This window comes from Scophthalmus maximus, chromosome 19 (genome assembly GCF_022379125.1).
Source record: "Scophthalmus maximus strain ysfricsl-2021 chromosome 19, ASM2237912v1, whole genome shotgun sequence".
Taxonomy (NCBI): Eukaryota; Metazoa; Chordata; class Actinopteri; order Pleuronectiformes; family Scophthalmidae; genus Scophthalmus; species Scophthalmus maximus.
In genome coordinates this window covers 3,937,597-3,956,674 of record NC_061533.1, presented here as the reverse complement: position 1 = coordinate 3,956,674, position 19,078 = coordinate 3,937,597, and the positions used below count along the sequence as shown (strand labels likewise).

The 19,078-nt window shown below is 42.4% G+C and overlaps 1 protein-coding gene and 1 long non-coding RNA gene across 3 annotated transcripts in view; one reads left to right on the top strand and one right to left on the bottom strand.

The window, feature by feature from the left end:
• dapk1 (death-associated protein kinase 1) overlaps positions 1 to 19,078 on the top strand; it is a 57,056-nt gene that overhangs the window by 26,083 nt on the left and 11,895 nt on the right. For both annotated transcript variants that reach the window (XM_035641105.2, XM_047329171.1), the window contains exons 5-19: positions 1,053 to 1,182; positions 1,999 to 2,047; positions 2,194 to 2,220; positions 4,926 to 5,078; positions 7,128 to 7,173; positions 7,363 to 7,452; positions 8,262 to 8,354; positions 10,613 to 10,732; positions 11,194 to 11,292; positions 12,787 to 12,885; positions 13,927 to 14,025; positions 14,124 to 14,321; positions 14,841 to 15,038; positions 15,548 to 15,646; positions 17,734 to 17,811. In XM_035641105.2, coding sequence (XP_035496998.2) covers positions 1,053 to 1,182; positions 1,999 to 2,047; positions 2,194 to 2,220; positions 4,926 to 5,078; positions 7,128 to 7,173; positions 7,363 to 7,452; positions 8,262 to 8,354; positions 10,613 to 10,732; positions 11,194 to 11,292; positions 12,787 to 12,885; positions 13,927 to 14,025; positions 14,124 to 14,321; positions 14,841 to 15,038; positions 15,548 to 15,646; positions 17,734 to 17,811 — 1,578 coding nt within the window. The remainder of the gene's footprint in view (positions 1 to 1,052; positions 1,183 to 1,998; positions 2,048 to 2,193; positions 2,221 to 4,925; positions 5,079 to 7,127; positions 7,174 to 7,362; positions 7,453 to 8,261; positions 8,355 to 10,612; positions 10,733 to 11,193; positions 11,293 to 12,786; positions 12,886 to 13,926; positions 14,026 to 14,123; positions 14,322 to 14,840; positions 15,039 to 15,547; positions 15,647 to 17,733; positions 17,812 to 19,078) is intronic.
• Positions 2,498 to 10,416, bottom strand: LOC118314569. The gene is made up of 3 exons (XR_004794678.2): positions 9,972 to 10,416; positions 3,265 to 3,471; positions 2,498 to 2,715 (listed from the first exon to the last, which is right to left on the bottom strand). It is a non-coding gene; the product is annotated as an uncharacterized LOC118314569 (long non-coding RNA).

Here is a 19,078-nt window from a genome sequence, read left to right as displayed (position 1 = left end):
CTCATCGCACTTGCCTCCACGTTTGGTGTATTTTTGAAACTTTTGTTTTGTTTCTGAGTCCTTGACTTGAAATCGCAATCAATACCATCGATCGGTTGTCCACTTACAGCCGCATATATGGCGTCTTCCAGCCCTCGACTCATCCACTTACAGAACAATTTTCACCAAACGCGCGTCAACGCTCAGGACATTTGACTTCACCGTCCGCGGGGAACAGTAACCTCTGTCCCCTTCGAGCCCACTTTCACTGGACATTAGCTTCTGTTATTCTCCGTCCAGCTGGGACTCGGGTTGACGCTGCATTTGTTTAGACGATTGATTTTCTCCAGAGTGGAAGTTCAGTGTCTTTTCCCCCTATATTTGACACCAGTGTGGGGGGGGGGGGGGGGGCAGCGTTGACCTCGGCCATGACGGCGTCAGACGTAGACATTAAGGGGTCAGAAGGGAAAGTCCCCAAGAGGTTCTTTCTGAGTGCCCACACTGCCAGAAGACGTCAGTTCTGTTCAAATCATTCTTTCTTTTCGTAGAGTCTGATCAATTCTACAGAGAGGGGAATATTTCCAGCAGAGCACTCACTCTGCTCAAGAGCTCAATATGTCGGGCAGTGCCGGACTAATGACTCATCCGCAGGCACCTTGTGTCTGAAGGACCAAAGTTATTTTATATCAGCTGTTCTTTTACTTAAGAAAAACAAAACAAAATCAACTTTTACTTCTACGTAATAATAATATAATGTAATATACAATAGTATACACATTTTTTGATACTTTACACATTTTCCCTATTATACTTAGAGTATATATACTTTTACTTTTGGTGTAATAGAGTATTTTTACTTAAGTTGTTCTAAACTGATGATTTAGTGGACCGTTTTTTCAACATCTGTCTTTAAAATCCCAACATACTGATTGCTTCATACTAACCACAAAGAGAGAGAGATCATCACTTCATCTTCGTCTCTCTCTCTCTCTCTCTCTCTCTCTCTCTCTCTTCCTCTGTCTGTTCCTTCCCTGTCTCATCATGTTTCTTTTCTTTTCTTCTTTTCCTTCTAGCCTGAAAACATCATAATGCTGAACCGCTCAGTGCCTCACCCGCGCATCAAGATCATCGACTTCGGCCTGGCGCACAAGATCGATTTTGGCAACGATTTCAAAAACATTTTTGGAACTCCCGAATTTGTAGGTCAGTACGCGGCCAACGGGTTTGTGCACTCGTTTGGCATTTGTCATTATTTTGTCTGGTTTATTTTTCACACCCACACCCACACACACACACACACACTGTACCACCCTGTTTTCTGGCTCTATCCCAGGGGTTGCACATTGTGAGAGCAGTGAGAGAGACCTGATAATAGACTGGTGATTATCAGAACTGCTCCTTCTTGCCAACACACACACACACACACTCACACACATGCAGACACACACACACACTAACACTCGTCCTATCTACCCTCACCTACCCCCCCTTTCCCTGGGCAGCCGCCAACACTCCCCAGTCTCTCTCGCTGCCCGGTGTAAATCCATTGCAAATATTAAAAAACATGTCAGTCGTTCTCCTTCTCTGGTTCATGACTAACAAACGATAAAATAAAAGACTTAATATTAACCGAAAACCAGATGTCACCGTCTTTCTCACAGAACGATTCACGATTAGAAAAGGAATGTGTCGGTCTATTCATCTTCATTTAATTATTCATACATTAGGAGGACTGTGACTAGAGAGAAGCATAATAAGAGAAGAGAAATAATCACAGTTCTCGCAGGTGTGATTAAAAAAAACAAACAGTGGCTTATAAAATAACATATATAGAGAATCAAAGAAAAAAACTGTGAAAGTGAGACGAGTTGAATGTGATAACTCGCTAATGAAACTCTAGCGACTGCAAGAAGAAAATAAGACAAATTGACTAGGAAGGGAAAGGAAATATTTACAGCATGTAAAGGTTGTTATGTTGACCTGTATATTTATTATCTTCTGTTTAATGTTTTCTTTCAGCTCCAGAAGTCGTCAACTATGAACCTTTGGGCCTGGAGGCGGACATGTGGTGAGTTCCACAAAAACTCAATCTGCTCTGCGACGACCGTCGTGCATATGTGCTGTTTTTGATTCAGTCATATTGCTGAGGAACATCTGCTTTTTCGTGTTTTGACGCAAAAAAATAAATCTCTCTCTGTCTCCGTCTCTCTTCAGGAGCGTCGGTGTGATAACCTACATCCTGTGAGTACCTCCGATGTTTTTTTTTATGGTGAAATGTTAAATATGCGTAAATCTCGAACATTGCGTCGCCTTTGTGTTTCACATGAAGAAGTGCCAACTTTTCAACAGCGGACAAAATATGCTGCAAATTCAGTTCATCCAATTGTTCCACGTCGGCACCGTTTGATCCGACGGTGAAAGTCGACGGCCTCCAAGACCCACAGATCAACCGTCGCCGAGGGTTTCTGAGCTCCCACACCATCCTTCAGAGAGGCCAAACACAGAACAGTACATTAGATTTATTTACTCTGACTGAAAAATATCCAAGTAAATAAAGGGAAAGGTCAAAATTATATAATAAGTAGCTAAAGACAGAACAAACACGCGCACTTGATCTCTGTTCGTGCCGTCCACCCACGCAGATGTCACAGCTCTGCCTGGGAAGGCAGGAAGTGGATTGTCTCACTGGCTGTTATCACAGCGGAGTCACAGCGAGGTGCGCGGGCCGTTCACATCCTGTTGTTAAAAACAATCGCAGGGGAAAAATTGATGGAAGAGGAAGAGGAGGAGGAGGAGGGCGCATCTTCATATTCGTACTGGGGGGTCTTCTGCTTGACTGATGACATGGTTTCCACAACGGGATGAGGGTGAAAGCTCCATTAGACAACTCGCAGATACGACCGTTTGCTTTGCCTGAGATAACGGAATCTGAAATTGATTTGCTTTAAGAGGCGACGGGCAACTTTTGTGCCCCCTAGTGGTTCTAGGTGGTATTAATGTTAGGTCGCTGTCGTACAGACGGCGGTAAGGACGCAGGTACTTTTTTTCCTCGGGGCTCCTTAGGAAGTTGGTAACATCCATTTGGAGATAACAGAAAAGTTTGAACACTGAAGCTGCTTTTTGGTTTTCTGGCTAGCGGCAGCGTTACCATCATGGCTAACTCAACGGCAGCAGCATGGCCACTGTCCACAGCAGAGAGAAAAACGTAAAAAAACACAATTTGAACAAATAACCTTGAGTAAAACCTCCGGAAGTATTGATAAGTAGGTTGGTTGTGTTACTTACGAATGTGGCAGAAGGAAAACAAACGACATGTCCTGTACATGTACATTTGAAGCCTCTCAACCCTCCAAGTGAATGTCAATCCGAGGTTCACTCTTGTTTTTATCTTCTTCACCTGCTTTTGTTCCTCCGCCAACGGGATTCTTTTTCTCTTGCGCGGTTGAATTGCTTTTGTCAATTGAACTGTTCCGCCGTCGGCCGTCTCCATCACTGGGGATACATACCGGGACAAAAATTGTTCTCAGTTTATTTTGTGCCATAAATCAATTTGTAATTTTTCAGTGAAAACCACAATAGGATGGTGAAAGAAAGTCTCACAGGGGACCAATATGAGCGTGGATGGTGTCGTTTTTCTGTCACCATTACGCTGTGCAAACAGTTTTAACATCATAACGACAAGTTTATGCCAAAAAGTTCTTTATTTCCTCTTTGAATGTGGTGAAGCAGCTTGTGTTGATGCAACTTTCTCCTCTATCGGAGCCCTGATTTGGGTTTTAACACTGTTAAGATAAAGATGTATCTCAGCATTAAAGAAAATGTGCAACTCAGCATTTTCCAAGTCTCATTTCGGAAGCGTTGTCTGACTTAACACATTCTTGCTGCTCTTTTACTTTGTCATGAGCAGCTGCAACTTTTGCACAGTCGAAAAATCTGCGCACTTCCTCCCAGCGTGAGCCTCGACCTGCGCCGCCTCCGTGTTTGTTCGAGCTGGTCGTGGTAATTAGTGGATGGTGCTGCTGGCGAGCTGGAGACATTTCAGCGGAGACGGGGGTTTTGTCACAGACTGGGGGTCCGCTTTAACTGGCGGAGCTCCACGAAGCTGGGACCTCATCGCCATGCATGACCGCACAGCGCTGTGTGTGCGTGTGTGCGTGTGTGCGTGTGTGTGCGTGTGCGCAGCGTCATGGTTTGTTCTTGCATGTTAAGAATATTATCCCCTCGCAGCATCTGCTGAATTGAAATGTCTGCACTAACGTATCCATTGGCGCCGAGAGGATCTCCTTGCGAGTGTTTGACTAACAAACGCCAAATATTTCAGCCTGATAGCGAGGCTTGACTAATGAGTCACCGTTTAGTTGCTACGCAACTCTGTTCAATCACAACTCCCAACATCAACAAGCGGGGATGTCTTAGTTTCAGTTTTGAGGAACAAAGCTAATCAGTGATGGAGAAGTTGGTGTTTGAACTGGAATGTTATATATATTTTCCTTTTTCCCTTTTTATTACAATTCAAGTTTCATCATATGATGAAAGGGCGTTGCTGTTGTTAAAGTAGATAACAACATATTTTTTATACACTTTTTAATTTAAATTTTCACATTTTTTACATTTAAATAATTTTTTTTCATTTTTAAAGCTAATTTTTTACATTTTAATTGTTTAATATTTTTAATTTTTTACATTTCAAGGGTCAAATCCAGTTTTAAAAAATGATGATGAATAAATTAGGAATTATCATGAATTATTTTATATTTAGACTGTAAAACCCTGGTTAATCATGTGTAGGCGTGTTTGTCCTCCTCAGAGCTATGTGCTCTACTGAATGAGACTTTAAGTGAATTTGGGCAAAACTGTCTAATTCTTTTTAAATAGTGGCTGTTTTTAAAATCAGTCCTTCCTCTCATAAACATCTCTAATCTCTTGACCTCTCATTCCTCTCGCAGTTTGAGCGGCGCGTCTCCTTTCCTGGGCGACAACAAGCAGGAGACGCTGGCCAACGTGTCGGCCGTCGACTACACATTTGACGAGGAGTTTTTCAGCAACACCAGTGTCCTGGCCAAAGACTTTATCGCGAAGCTCCTCGTCAAAGATCCCAAGTATGTATCGTCTGTCTTAGGTTGGATCCATTCAATGGTATTTGAGACAAAGGTCTTTCTTGAAAATTCTTCTTCAGGTGGAGAATGGTAAAGAAAAGGCCATTAAAAGTGTCTAGAGACCAAATTCAAATCTTTATTAGGCTATTATTATTATTATATATTATTATTTTTAAATATTCAACAGCCGACAATACGAGGCAGAGAAAACCAACTGAATCAGAGACCTTTTGGATCCAGCACCTACATGTTTTGTGGTCGTGGTTATTTACATGAATAAATACAACTTTTTTTTCAGCTCGAGTGAATATATCAAAATGTTTTTAAACTTAATTTAAGGAGTTATTATTTTCAAAAACGGAATCTGAAGTTTATCTTTCCTAATTCATCTGGGACAAGGGTGTCAGTCAGGGACTTTTTTACTCATTCCACACTGTATATCATTTCTATGATAATGTACTTTAAATACACGGTTATATACATTTAATCTTTGATTGCTGCCTCTTTCAATATACTAAATACTAACCAGAAATTGAGTACGAAAATTAAACTCCCTTGTCTACAATATAAAATAAATAGAATATTGTATGATATGATAAATAAAATACACCTCAAACGTCTCCCAAGTTGCACTGTAGTGACTGAATGGCTGCAGCTCCACTCGAAGACAGAAGCTCACTGGTAATTGCCCCCAATTTATTCAGAACAATGGAGCGAGCGTGAGGAGGCCAACTCGGGTGAAAAATAGTACAGTAGGCGTGGAGATGGTTTCACTTCCACTACAGTGAGAAGAAGACGGAGAACACAGGTTGTTTTAAATAGAGATCGAAAAAAGACTTCACAATCTTTACAACCTCACAGGGCTTTTAGAAATCCTTCGACCAAGCGCATCGGAATGGAAACGACTTTCAAACTGTTTTGCTCAGCTGGCAGGAAGATTAGTGAAGATTCTCGTGAAGAAGACACACACACACACACACACACACACACACACACACACACACACACACACACATAACTGTTTAATCATGTTCACCAACAGCAATGTTCCCTGATTCATACGGTAAAATTTCCTTAAAATGTGGAAACAGACTGGGGGAAGTGAATGCGTCTCTCTCTGGACTTGGCCAGTTTGTCTCCTGCTCACGTTGAACATACTGTCAGAACAATGTCTTGTTGTTGTCACGGTTACTTTACAGCAGCTGTATCAAGACAAAGGGAAGTAGCATCTGTACTTTCAATCACATCAGTTTCCTGTTTTGTTTTTATAATGTTGAATGTCAGATGTTAATCACATATAGATTAGTTAGTTAGATACATAGTTTTCAAACATTGCTCACATTATTCATGTTAGTTTAATAAAACCTGTGTCAATTGAGAGGAGACTTTATGTTTTGAAGCATCTTTTTCCAAAATTAAATATCATATCCGTTAAATAAATGTAGTGTGTGAAGTAGTGCATACGTTGATTGTCACATTGATAGTTTGTCTCACTACCGTATTTTGCTGTGTTTTTGGAGAGAAGCATGAGAACATTCAAAGAGGAAGTAAGATGTTCTCCTTTAACAAATGTCAACACAGCGTAAAAATGTCAGGTGATGACTTTTTTTTTCCCGATGGATTTGCCAAACATTTTAATGCAAACGTAGTTTTTAATTTCATATGTGGGACTTCCTAGTGAGTTCGTTCTTCATGATCAATGCTTCAACTAATCATCTAGTCCATAAAATGTCGCAAAATAATGAAATGTACTCATCACAAGTTTCCAAAATCCAAGGTGTCTTCAAGTGTCTTGTTTTGTGCGAACAACAGTCTGAAACTCAAAGATATTTCAAAAAGTTTTATTTTTTTTTAATTATCAAAGTAGTCGCCACTTAATTTTCTGTTCCTAACAAGTCGTTGCTTATTAAAATGCTCCGTCACATCAGAAAGCACCAGACGCTTGACTACCTGCTGCTTGAAAGATCTAAAGACACTAATTGTGAAATACTTCTTCCATCGTGAAACACATAATCCCTTCTCTCCTTAATATTTGCCCCATTCTCTGTGCAGAAAGAGAATGACGATTCAGGACAGCTTCCAGCACCCCTGGATCAAGGTAAGACTCGTCTGATGGCTGATTGATTGAATTAAACGGTTTTACCTAATTTATGGCATTCAGTAGTTCATATTTGAAATCGGCTTTGGTTTATAGACCGAATGTTGCCAAGCCCCGACCAACAAATTGATTCTCCACCAATGATGTATCTTGCCAAGAAATCCACGTGTTGTGTTTGTGTGTAATCAGCCCAAAGACACTCAGCAAGCTCTGAGCAGGAAGGAGTCGGCCGTCAACATGGAGAAGTTCAAGAAGTTTGCCGCTCGAAGAAAATGGAAGGTGAGTGTTTTTTATCACGATACCGTCTCTGAATCTTTTCACACTCCAGCTCACTGGAAAACGTGTTCCAGTAACTCATCATCACATCTCCCGAGGTACGACATTTAGACAGCTTCTCAGTCGCACTTTGATAACATCACAATTTGCAGCACAACCGTCGGACTGACCGCCAGAGCTGCTTCGTTTTGACGTCTCCTTGTCTGGTCGAGTTGGTCACAGCTGACCTCCAGCTCCGCTCCCTGCCTGCGAGTCGCGATGCTGGGATTCTTTTTCATCTGTCACGCCACGTCTCTCTCGCTTCTGCCGGAGCTGGCACAGAGAGTCGGGCTCATCGGCAGCCTCTGGCTCCGTTTGACTTTGAGTTTATTTATTTTTCCACGCATGAGATGGACACGGACACATGACAAAGCAGAGACAGAAAAAAAATCTGGCAAGTTTGTTCTCGATCCTGTTTTGATCGAGAATAAATTCTCATGATTTTATATTAATTGGTTTTAACCAATGTATATTCTATAAAAAATGATAAATGCTCTTATGCTTCTTGCAATTTTTGATGCCTTGGCACCAGGATGATGATGACCAGCAGTGGAAGTCATCATATTTTGTTTTACTATGTAATGGTCTGTTTGTATTTGCCTCAAATCTGCTCGCCTCAAAGTATGAAGGACTAAGGCTTCAAAGAATCAAAGCTTTAATTGATTATAACAATAAAAAAAATGTATTCATAATCACGTTAACACGTCTTGACAGTGACTTGTTCCAGTTCCTCAACGCTCTATTCACGTTTCTCCATTTCTTCTCTCCTCCAGCAATCCGTCCGACTCATTTCTTTGTGCAACCGCCTGTCCCGCTCCTTCCTGTCCAGAAGCAACATCAGCGTTGCACGCAGTGATGACACACTGGTAAGACCAATTCGTTTTTTTTCTTTTCCTCATTTGACCAACAGACAAAGGATCTAGAATAGAGCTTGACCGACATAAATATTGATTTCCCTATAATATCTACGGAAAAAAAAATATTTTTTTATTATTTCAAGTTCTAAAATTTTGCTTGTATTTGTGTTTTCTTTGTATTTAAAGTTATTTATCGTATATTTTATGTTTAAAATGTAAAATATCAAGCCTCAATCACATTTCTTTGTCATAAGAGTATGATAACGACATTGTAGGAATCAATTTTTTTTATATATTTATCTGCAGATATATCGTTATCAGAATTTTTTTACTCCCCGATATTGACGTCAGCTCCGAAAAATCCATATCGGTCGGACTCTTATCTAAAATGATACAAAAGAAAAATGAACGGTTGTGCTCTCGATCATCAACACTATCAAGGCTTTAAATTGCACCTAAAAAAACATCTTAAATCTCCACAGTACTTCCCTATATCTTTAATAATCTTTAATATGAGCCTAATAAAAGCCACTGACAGGAGACTGGCAGCGTAATAAGTTTCATATTTATTGCAGTGCATGAACTTGTCAGGGACCCGAGCTCTCCGCGGCGGCTCTGGTATGTTCAGCTCCACAATCTCCCGGAGAATCTTGAGCTCCCACATGTAATTGATCTGTTCCTCATTTCCTCCCAAAGTGCCACAGGTCAGATGTTTGCAGAATTGTAGGAATTTCACTGTGTGTAACCAGGCTGAGCTGGCAGGAATGTGCCTCCAGTTGAGGAAAGTCGTCTTAGTCGTCGCTACACGAGGCGGCTTTTGTGTTATTCGTGTGTATTTGCGTGACAGTTGATAGTGACGAGGCGGAGAGATGTAAACACTAAGGCAGCGTCTGTCGGAGACGCTCAATCATTTACTGAAGCACGAGCCAAGGCCCGTTTCCTCAACAGATTAACCAGCAACTTCCTTGAGTTGCAGCGGGCAGGTGAGCCGGCAGGTGCCAGTATACTGTAGGCCCCCTGTAGGACACAAACAGAACTACAGCATGTAGTCAATGTTCACAAGTTTAAAGCTTCCCGATGGATCATCGCTTCATAGGCTGAGCAGTCCTCTGTAAATGTTCAATGAAGAAGTTGTTTGTGCTCTGTCTCAGAGACTCTGTGTCAGGGGGTGTGATCAGACTGTATATACATATCAGGGCCGCAAGTGAAGACAATGATTTTCAATATTAATTCACTATTATTACAACACTGTAGGTTTATGTTATATATATATCAGTTAGTAAATCAGTGCCGGTGCTACTTTGGCCGATTTGAAATGGTTCTGATTTTGCGTTTGTAGACCACATTATAAAAAATGATGACCGTGCCAATGTTTGGTATGCATCTTGGACGAGACAACAAATTTTTGGTTTCTTGTTTCAAATGATATTTAAAGAAACACAATTGTTGATTTTTTTGAGGTTGAGACGGTTGTCCACTAACCAGAAGGTCGGCGGTTCGATCCCCGAAGTCTTACACTTACCTGTAACCCTAAATTGCCAGAAGAGTCTGTATCAATGTGTGAATGCGACTTGCAAATCGCTTTGAGTGATCGATAAGAAACTCGATCAAGAGGCGATCATTTACCATCTGACTGTGACTAGAAGCCTAACCTGGAAATCGTACACATCAAAGAGAAAATAAGATATTGTCGTCATTGGTAATAATCTCCATCTCGTGTCCCGAATTAGCATTTTCAGACGATCTAAAAAAAAAAATCCAAAACAGCCGCGTTGACGCCGAGTCTCCGAGCCAGTTTGCTGCTCACGCGTCTATGTTGTCGTGTGTTTGCGGCCCTCGGCGGTGGTTTAGTCACGGCTTTGCTCCCCAGCAGGGAGGTTACGTCGAGGAATGTGAGCAGGAGTATCACGCTTGGCCGAACAAATGCCACAACAGCCTCGCCTCCTCTCTACCCACTCAAACCTCAGTGCCTTCCTCCTCCTCCTCCTCCTCCTGGTCTCTTTGTGCAGCAGAGCATCACAGTGGCGTCCAGGTGACTCTGGAGGCTGAAGTTCATTGAGTCGTATGTCACAGGCAGGAAGAAACAAAAAGACAAAAAACAGTCTTGATGTGAAACTAAATTGCAGCTTCTGCCATCTTCTGTGTGTAAAGATGAAAGAGAGACTTAGGGGCGGGGGAACATGTGATAGTGAAGAATTCCCAGGATTAACGCTCGCAGGATTAGATCATCGTCTGATTGTAACTGTCGCTTCCTCGACCTGTCTTAGGATGAGGAAGACTCCTTTGTGATGAAGGCCATCATCCACGCCATCAACGACGACAACGTGCCCGGCCTGCAGCATCTGCTTGGCTCCTTGAACAGCTACGACATCAACCAGCCCAACAAGGTGACGAACGCAGACAAATAACCCAACGGAGCTTTTCAACAGCGGCCATTTTGTTAAGGCTTTGCACCTAAAATGAACAGAACATTCTTTAATGTCAGTATTTTGAAATGCCTGCTGTGCTGCTTTTAAGACTCTTTTTAAAAATGTTGTATTTTTATTTATCTACTTTACAGTGGTTTTAACAAATAAAAGCCTCCAACACAAAGTAAATCACATGCACAGATTGAGTAGTGTGTAGTGTAGTGCTCTTTACCACACACATTAACCCTTTGTCAGGGTGTTCGCATGTTCCACGTGACCCTAATGACGTGTGTGTGTGTGTGTGTGTGTGTGTGTGTGTGTGTGTGTGTGTGTGTGTGTGTGTGTGTGTGTGTGTGTGTGTGTGTGTGTGTGTGTGTGTGTGTGTGTGTGTGTGTGTGTGTGTGTGTGTGTGTGTGTGTGTGTGTGTGTGTGTGTTGCAGCATGGGACTCCTCCTCTCCTGATTGCAGCTGGCTGTGGCAACATTCAGATCATCGAGGTGCTGATGAGAAAAGGTGCAGATATCCAGGCCCACGACAAGGTACCGTGTGTTTGTGTGTGCGTCCGCGCCCTGTCATCCAGCTGTTGACTCTTACAGACGTGAGCGCTGCAGTAATAAAGAATGACGAACGTGACAACAGTGATTACGATCTAATCCATAAATAGATTTACCAATTGGACTTGTTGGACTGAGAACAACGTACTGTGTGTAACTCTGATAATTGTTTTATACTCAAGGGAGGTCCGACTTCAGAATATGAAAACTACAAACTTTATATTTGTTTCTATTTCCATGAATTAGATAAATATTGTATTATTGTGTGTTCGTGGCTGAAGGACATGAGAGATTCTTGTTCAGTGGAATCGTATTTTCATTTTGATCTGATGTTATCATTTTTACAAAGTCCTGTTGCCTAAATTTATGGCACAATTTGTAATGATGAAATAATGGAACGAGTTATAAAGTTGTTTCACACATATCAGAAGTATCAGAGGACTGAAGATAACAATTACTGAACAATCGGCCAATTGTTTTCTCAAATAACTTGTTCGGCAAAATGTCTGGAAAATAATGAAAAATCATGTCCAGGACAAGTTCCCTCAGCGAAGTGTGATGTCTTCAAATATCTCGACAACACAGACACAAACGTACTCAGTTTACTGTTAAAGTAAGATATCAAAAATATTAGTATTTTGTTTAAAGTTGTTGCCAATTGGTTTTCTTTCGATGGACTAATTGATTATCAACTAATCTTTTCAGCCCCAGATAATTTCAGTTAACACCAAATATTTGTTCTTTTACATACAGCCACCATTTAATGATACTGCAATACTGATTACAACATATCAGCCCTAAAGAGAATATTGGGACAGGTATTGACATTAGAACTTTATTTTTTTTTTAATTTTTTGTTCATTCTATGACCAGTTTTATTAAGTCTCTGATGAGTGATGCACTTCTCCGCTTATGTCATGTGGAAATAAGAGCAGACGACGAGAGCAATCCACATTTATTCCACCATTGTGGCGTCACGCCAACTTGCAGCCGTGTTGGATGGACACTCAAGTATCGGCAAGTGCCCCGAGTCCAGTTACTGGAATTGGCATTTGGCACAGGGAGGAAAAAGTTTGATCCTTGCATCCCTGATTCCTTCTAAAGCTGCACAGGACAACGTTGTTAGACATGTTGACTGACTTCTCAAAGTGTGTGTCTGGAGAGCAGCAGACAAACTGTGTCTCCTTATTCCTTCTAATCCTACATTGTTGTGCCTGGTGTTGTTTGGTGTGAATCATCGTGTTGAAATGACTGACGACTTGGTTCTTGACCGACATTCAGCTACGGCAACACGCTAGTCGGATGCCGCGGATCCTCGTCGCAGGACCCATTTGACACATTCTGTTTGACGGAAAATATTTTCGAAGGATGCGTTTATATATCGTCTGGCTGCAGACAACAATCCCAGCGGTTTCATAGTTAAAGGTCAGGGATAATTCCTGGAATTTTTCATCTCTCTCTCCCTGTCTCCTCCTTCAGAGTGGCACCAACGCTATCTACTACGCAGCGAGACACGGCCACGTCGAGACCCTGAAATTCCTTAATGGGAAGAAATGCCCTCTGGACGTCCAAGATAAGGTGAATCCTCTCTCTCCCTCTCTCTCTCTCATTCTCTCTCTGACTGTCTCACACACACACACACACATACATACATACAAACAAACACACACTCTTACTACAACTCCACATGCTGTTATCTATCAGCAATTGCTCTCACACACACACACACACTCCCGCTCCATTAAACCTCTTGAGGACCGTTACTTTGATTCTCCAAAATGCCCAGAAACACAAACACACACACAAACACACACACACTCACAAATGCACATTCACACGCTGTGTGCACCTGGGGGAGAAAAACCAGTTACTCCGGCATTTTATCAGCTTATTTGCTGTTGCTATAGAAACTGGTCCTGCTGCTGAGAGAGGAGAGAGAGAGAGAGAGATGGTTTGTGTGAACGTGTGGGTGTTTGCTGCAGATGCTGGTTTTTGATGCGAGCCTCGATCACAGAACCTCACTTGGCAGACAACAATCCTCTTCTGTCTGAGTTAGGGCGGAGCTAATCGGCACCCCAGGCACTTTCCTGATTATTATCTAGCTCCCGTTCCAAGGATAATTTAGGATTCATCTTATCTTTATTATGCCATAACCCTGAATCAAAAGCTGACGGGTCTGCGTGTGTGTAACCAAATAATTACCTTAAGAGGAAGGGAAAGCCGTTACTTTAACGAGGCAAACCTTTTCTCTCTGATGTGTTTTTATATAATCACCCTAATTAAATAGAACTAGAAAGGTTTTTCTTCAACAACATAAATCCATGAGATGATATTGTAAGCAGGTTCCTACACCGTGTGTCTTTGAATGTTTCACGGAAGCAGCTTCTCCACTAACGAGCTTTAACCTTAGAGCCGATGGATCAATATCTAACGGATCTGCGCGTGCAGGACCGTAAAATATAAATGTCTTGTTTAAGTGGAAGTGTGTGGAGAAAGTTGCTGACTCAGAGTAAAAGGATAAAGACATATTTCTTTATATGTTTTAATCTATGAGCAGAAAAAAAAGACATTTGTGAATAAGTGCTTTTGAGATGCTGAGCAGTTCTCGTTTTCCTGCAGTCCGGAGAGACGGCTCTTCACGTGGCCGCACGCTATGGCAACGTGGATGTGGTGAACTACCTGTGCAGCATTCGGGCCAACCCAGACCTGTCTGACCGGGTGAGCACATGCACACAATATAACATACACATGCAGAACAAAATAAATCATCTTGTGGTAAATCTTTTTTTGGTTTCGTCCGACATTCGCGTCTCCAGGAGCAGGAGACCCCGCTGCATTGCGCTGCCTGGCACGGATACTCGGCGGTGGCCCGGGCGCTCTGCCAGTCGGGCTGCAACGTGGACGCCAAGAACCGCGAGGGCGAGAGTCCGCTGCTGACGGCGTCCGCTCGGGGCTTTGTGGACATCGTGGAGTGCCTGGCGGCACACAGGGCCGATCTGGAAGCGACTGACAAGGTGTGAATCTCTCACTTACGGTACAACATTCAGTGTACGATGACGAAGTGTGTGTGTGTGTGTGTGAGGGGTAGAAGTCTTTCCGGGAGACTTTATTTCTGCAGGGTTTTTCCCGGATTTGTCCGTGCTTCTGGGTCTGCCTCGGGCATTTCCTCCCATTCCCAATGCACCTAATGCAATAAAATAACAATTCGCAAAGAACCAATGAAGGAAAGTAACTATGGTGATAACATCAACGTTTCAGCCCTCGGGAGCCAGCCGAGATGAAAGTTAAAGACAGAAACCTAATTAGAACAAGTGGATCGTTGCAGCAGCGCCTCAGACAGGTCCATTAAAAAAGACAATACCTTTAATAAAAATAAAAAAAAACTAAGCACATCATTCACCTCTGAGGGTCAAAGTCTGATTAAACACCTGTAACTTCACGGCCACGGAACACAAAAGTGCTGAAACTGCTATTTTAACGACAGATGAGCTTCAACTGGAGGATTTATTGTGTGCGTGTGTGTGTCTCTCCAGGACGGCCACACGGCGCTCCACCTGGCCGTACGCAGGTGTCAGGTTGACGTGGTCCGCTGCCTCCTCAGACACCGCTGCCCACTGGACCAGCAGGATCGCCACGGTAACACGCCGCTGCACATCGCCTGCAAGGACGGAAACCTGCCCGTCGCCATGGCGATCTGCGGCGCCAAGGCCGGCCTGGACCTCGCCAACAAGGTGAGTGCAAACCTTTTTTTCCCCGCCACACCCAATGCTCCTTTAGTGTCAAGTCAGGACAACACAACTTCCAGAAATACTCGACTGGTGTGAGGCGGAAAGTTCTCACAGAGAGGGACGTCCACATACTTTTGACCATGTCGCGTTGCCGTTCGGTCCAAGCTCAACGAGGGCTAATCACTCACAAGCGAAACAGAGGGATAAATAAACACAAAGAAAATCTATTACAGGGATTTAAAAGGATTTTCTCTGAAAGTGTAAATACATTTTTGATTTGCAAATCCAATCCAATTTAGACGTGGGTTTATAAATCTGGCATTCAGGGAAAAAAAGAATCTTGTGGTTGTAGCTGAAATTCTGAACCTTCTTGGCTGTGAGCTGTGTCTGTTACAGGAGTTCCATTAGTTTTTCAACATTAAATTAAACATTTAAGATCTCTTCTTTTACCTTTTTTTTTATCTTTTGTCGCCTGTCGTCGCCTGAAAACTCACATCTCTTTTTTCATCCAGTACGGCAGGACTCCCCTCCACCTGGCGGCCAACAACGGGAGCCTGGAGGTGGTTCGTCATCTCTGCCTGGCCGGCGCCAACATCGACGCCGTCACCAACGTGAGTCTCCACACGGTTCACCACCGTTTTCCCTCACTTCACTGTGCTCAACCTGCCGCGTTACATCATTTCTTATTGTGACCATAACTTCAGGTTGTGTTTCCTTTCTTCACCATCGCAGTCGATGCCTCTCTCTGCTTTTTTTGATGAATTATACTGTCACGTATCACATTGTATGAACTGCTACTGCAGCTCACACGATAGAGCTGGAGGCATTAGCATGTATAGAGGATGTGACACCGTGACAGATTGCCTCCTTGTGTAGCTTGTATCTTCTGAGAGACGTTGCCGGGGGTGAAATTGATGAATTACGACATACATGACACAGCTCGTATAATATACAACTGAAAACATAAAAAATGGCTTATTTTGTATATCGAGTTGTTCATTTTCTGCTTTAGAGAAAGTCACTGCTCGGCTCAATTCTCTCTCACATACGTGTCATGAAAATAGAGGACGCTGATGGAAGCTTCTTCATTCAAACAGGATTTGATCGAGGGCCGCAGCTAATGATTATATTCATTATCACTTAATCTGTCGATTATTTTCTGGATTAACCAATTAGTTGTTTGGTCCATAAAATGCTGATAAATTTTGATTTTGTCCACATGCCAAAAATATTTAGTTTACTGTCATAGAGGAGCAGAGAAAAAAGAAAATATTCACGATTAAGAAACTGAAATCATACTTTTTTTCCCCCATAAAATCTACTTGTGCTCTTAAAGAAAACTCAATGAAATGTCACGATTTCATTGAGTTGTTTTCCGCAGAGTCTGAGCAGCAGCAGGTAAGACATTGAGAGCTTTCAGCAGCCGCAGGGCAAAGAGCTTTTATCAAACCGTTTCATCTGGTTTGTGAGTAGGTTTGACCTACGAGGCGATCGGCTGCGGAGTCCACGCACTATCTTTGAAATGCCGCCTGCACACAGAGCATTTCTTCAAGCCGCACCATGACAGGAAACGGTTCTTGGACATTTTCATTCGCACATATAACCCCTCTCGAAGATTTCAGCAGCTACATATTAAAAAATAAAATTGTTTTAATGGTTTCCACTGCCACACTGAGCTTTTTCCTTCCTCTGACTCTTTCCTGCATTTTCTACCTGTTAATATTGCATGACAGCTGATGTGCCGCTGCATGTTTAATCTGGAAATCACGTACTGAGATATATAATTCATTGTCCGGTGACCTGCACTTAGGAGCAGCTGTGGGAGGATTCAGAAAGCTCAAGGTTTTGTTTTTGTTTTTTCGATTTTCATGATTCTTCATTTCCAGCGTCGGGATCACTCCTCTCTCTTCAGTTCGCCTTTTGTACGTCAAAATCAAATAAAAGGCCAAATCCATCTTCTCAGATATGTATGACACCACAGACGATCTAATGTTCATGACACCAGCCGTTCCTCTGTCGCTGCCAAGCAGCAGCAGCAGCAGCAGTAGTAATAATCGTGGCACTCGACCATCTGGACGAGTCGAGTCCCGCATCATGTGAAAATCACACACAAGTGGTCAGTTCTCAGTTGAAGCTGCAGCTTCATTTACATTCTGACATTTAGCGGATCCAAACAACTCGTGAAGGCCGTTGTCCTTGTGCTCTTGCTTTATTATGTGACCTTATCAGAGAAGCACGTACTTAAAACGAGAGGAAATCAAACAACCTCATCACGAACCGAGTCCAGCGTCCTTCGCTGCAGGAGGCGGTTTGTGGGCGTTTCAGGCTGTCGGAGTCGGGACGGTGACAGATGGCTGAGTTTAGTGAACGAGAGACGTGGAGGTTGTCGGGACTGTGGCATTTCTGTGTGTTGTTGAGGAGCGAGAAAATGGAGAGAGAAGAAATAGTTGCGGTTGTAGAGTGGACGGAGAGAAAGAAAGCTGCAGTGCTTTAATGTGTAATGTGCAGTAATATTGAAACAGACTGATGATGATGATGATGATGATATTGGAGAGTCAAAAAGCTCAATACATAATCTTATATTTGTTTTGGAGTGCACATTAAAACAGCTACAGGAAATGTAAAGGATCTTCTGCTTGATGAAAATTTCTCATGCGTATATTTATCCCCCTCATATTTATTTTATCTTTTCCCTCAGGATGGAAAGACGGCAGAGGATTTGGCTTCTACGGAGCAACACGAGCACATAGTCTCTTTGTTGGTCAAACTTAAAAAGGTAAAACTTCTTCATAACTTTGCCATTTAAATATTAAAGAGGAAAAAGAAAAGAGCCGAACTCTGTTTCGTACAAAACCAGGTTTCACAAACACTCGTCGTCGAACCTGTTTCTGTGCGGTGGGATGTGGGGAGAGACGTTGTCCAACAGGAAATGTGTTCGACTTCAGCGTGCCGCCATTTATAGACTCGGTGGCAGCACTTTAACTCGTACACGCACACGCACGCACACACACACACACACACAGGTAGAAATGGATGATGAAATACCTGTAGAGTGTATGTGGGTTTTATTATATCCTGAAGAGAAGTTTATACATTTCTGTATGTGTGTTTACTTTGTGCTGCAGTTGTTATAAATAACTGAATATGTAAAAATCTAGATAAAGCCTTAGAATGCCTTGTGGAAAACACCGTCTAGTCCATAAGTATTTGGACAGTTACACGTTCTCGTTCTTCAGGCTTTGTGCTTCGACAATTTGAAAATAAAATAATTGAGCAACAGCTCGACCGTTGAGGATTTTTAAGGGGTCGATACCAAAATTATAAATCATCTCCTGGCAACTCTTGAGGAGAATAATCAACTGGTGATTTTTGGCAAACCCACAACCTTTGATATTTTTTTAGCCTTATTATTATCTTCTTCATTTTTCTTTGTGTGTGTGTGATGCACTTTGTGACTTTTGTTCTTGAAAGGTGCTACAGGGTATAAATAAAGCTATTTTCATTATTCATCCAACACTTGCCCAAGAAACATTTTCCGTCCAATTACTTTTGAACCCTTGCACTTTGAAAGGGCTGTAATTCATCATATTTTATAGACCTTCACAAATTAAAGCAGAAACACTGGCCTTGTTGCATGGTGTATATCCATTATTTTATTTATTAAGAAACACAGACGTGTCACTGTCTTCAACAGGACTGGACATGTACCGCTGTGATCAGAGCTCAGAGTCTTCACTTTACATGACATTCAGCCTCACTCTGCGCTCTTCCCCTTCCAGAGGTGTCGGAGGAGCTCAGTCCAGCTTTCACATCCACCAGAAACACACACACTGATTTAACAAAGTTCAGTGTGAGCGACTCCTCTAATTCGTTCCTCAAAAAAAGCCCCGCTGAGCGTCAGCGCCGAGAGTGTGAAAACACGAAAGCAGCAACTGTGAAAACAGTCATCCTCTGCATATGCTCGGGCTAATTTAAGACACTTGTTCGCACGTGATGCCAGAATCCAGAGAAACACACCGACATCCCGGAGAACTCGGAGCAGC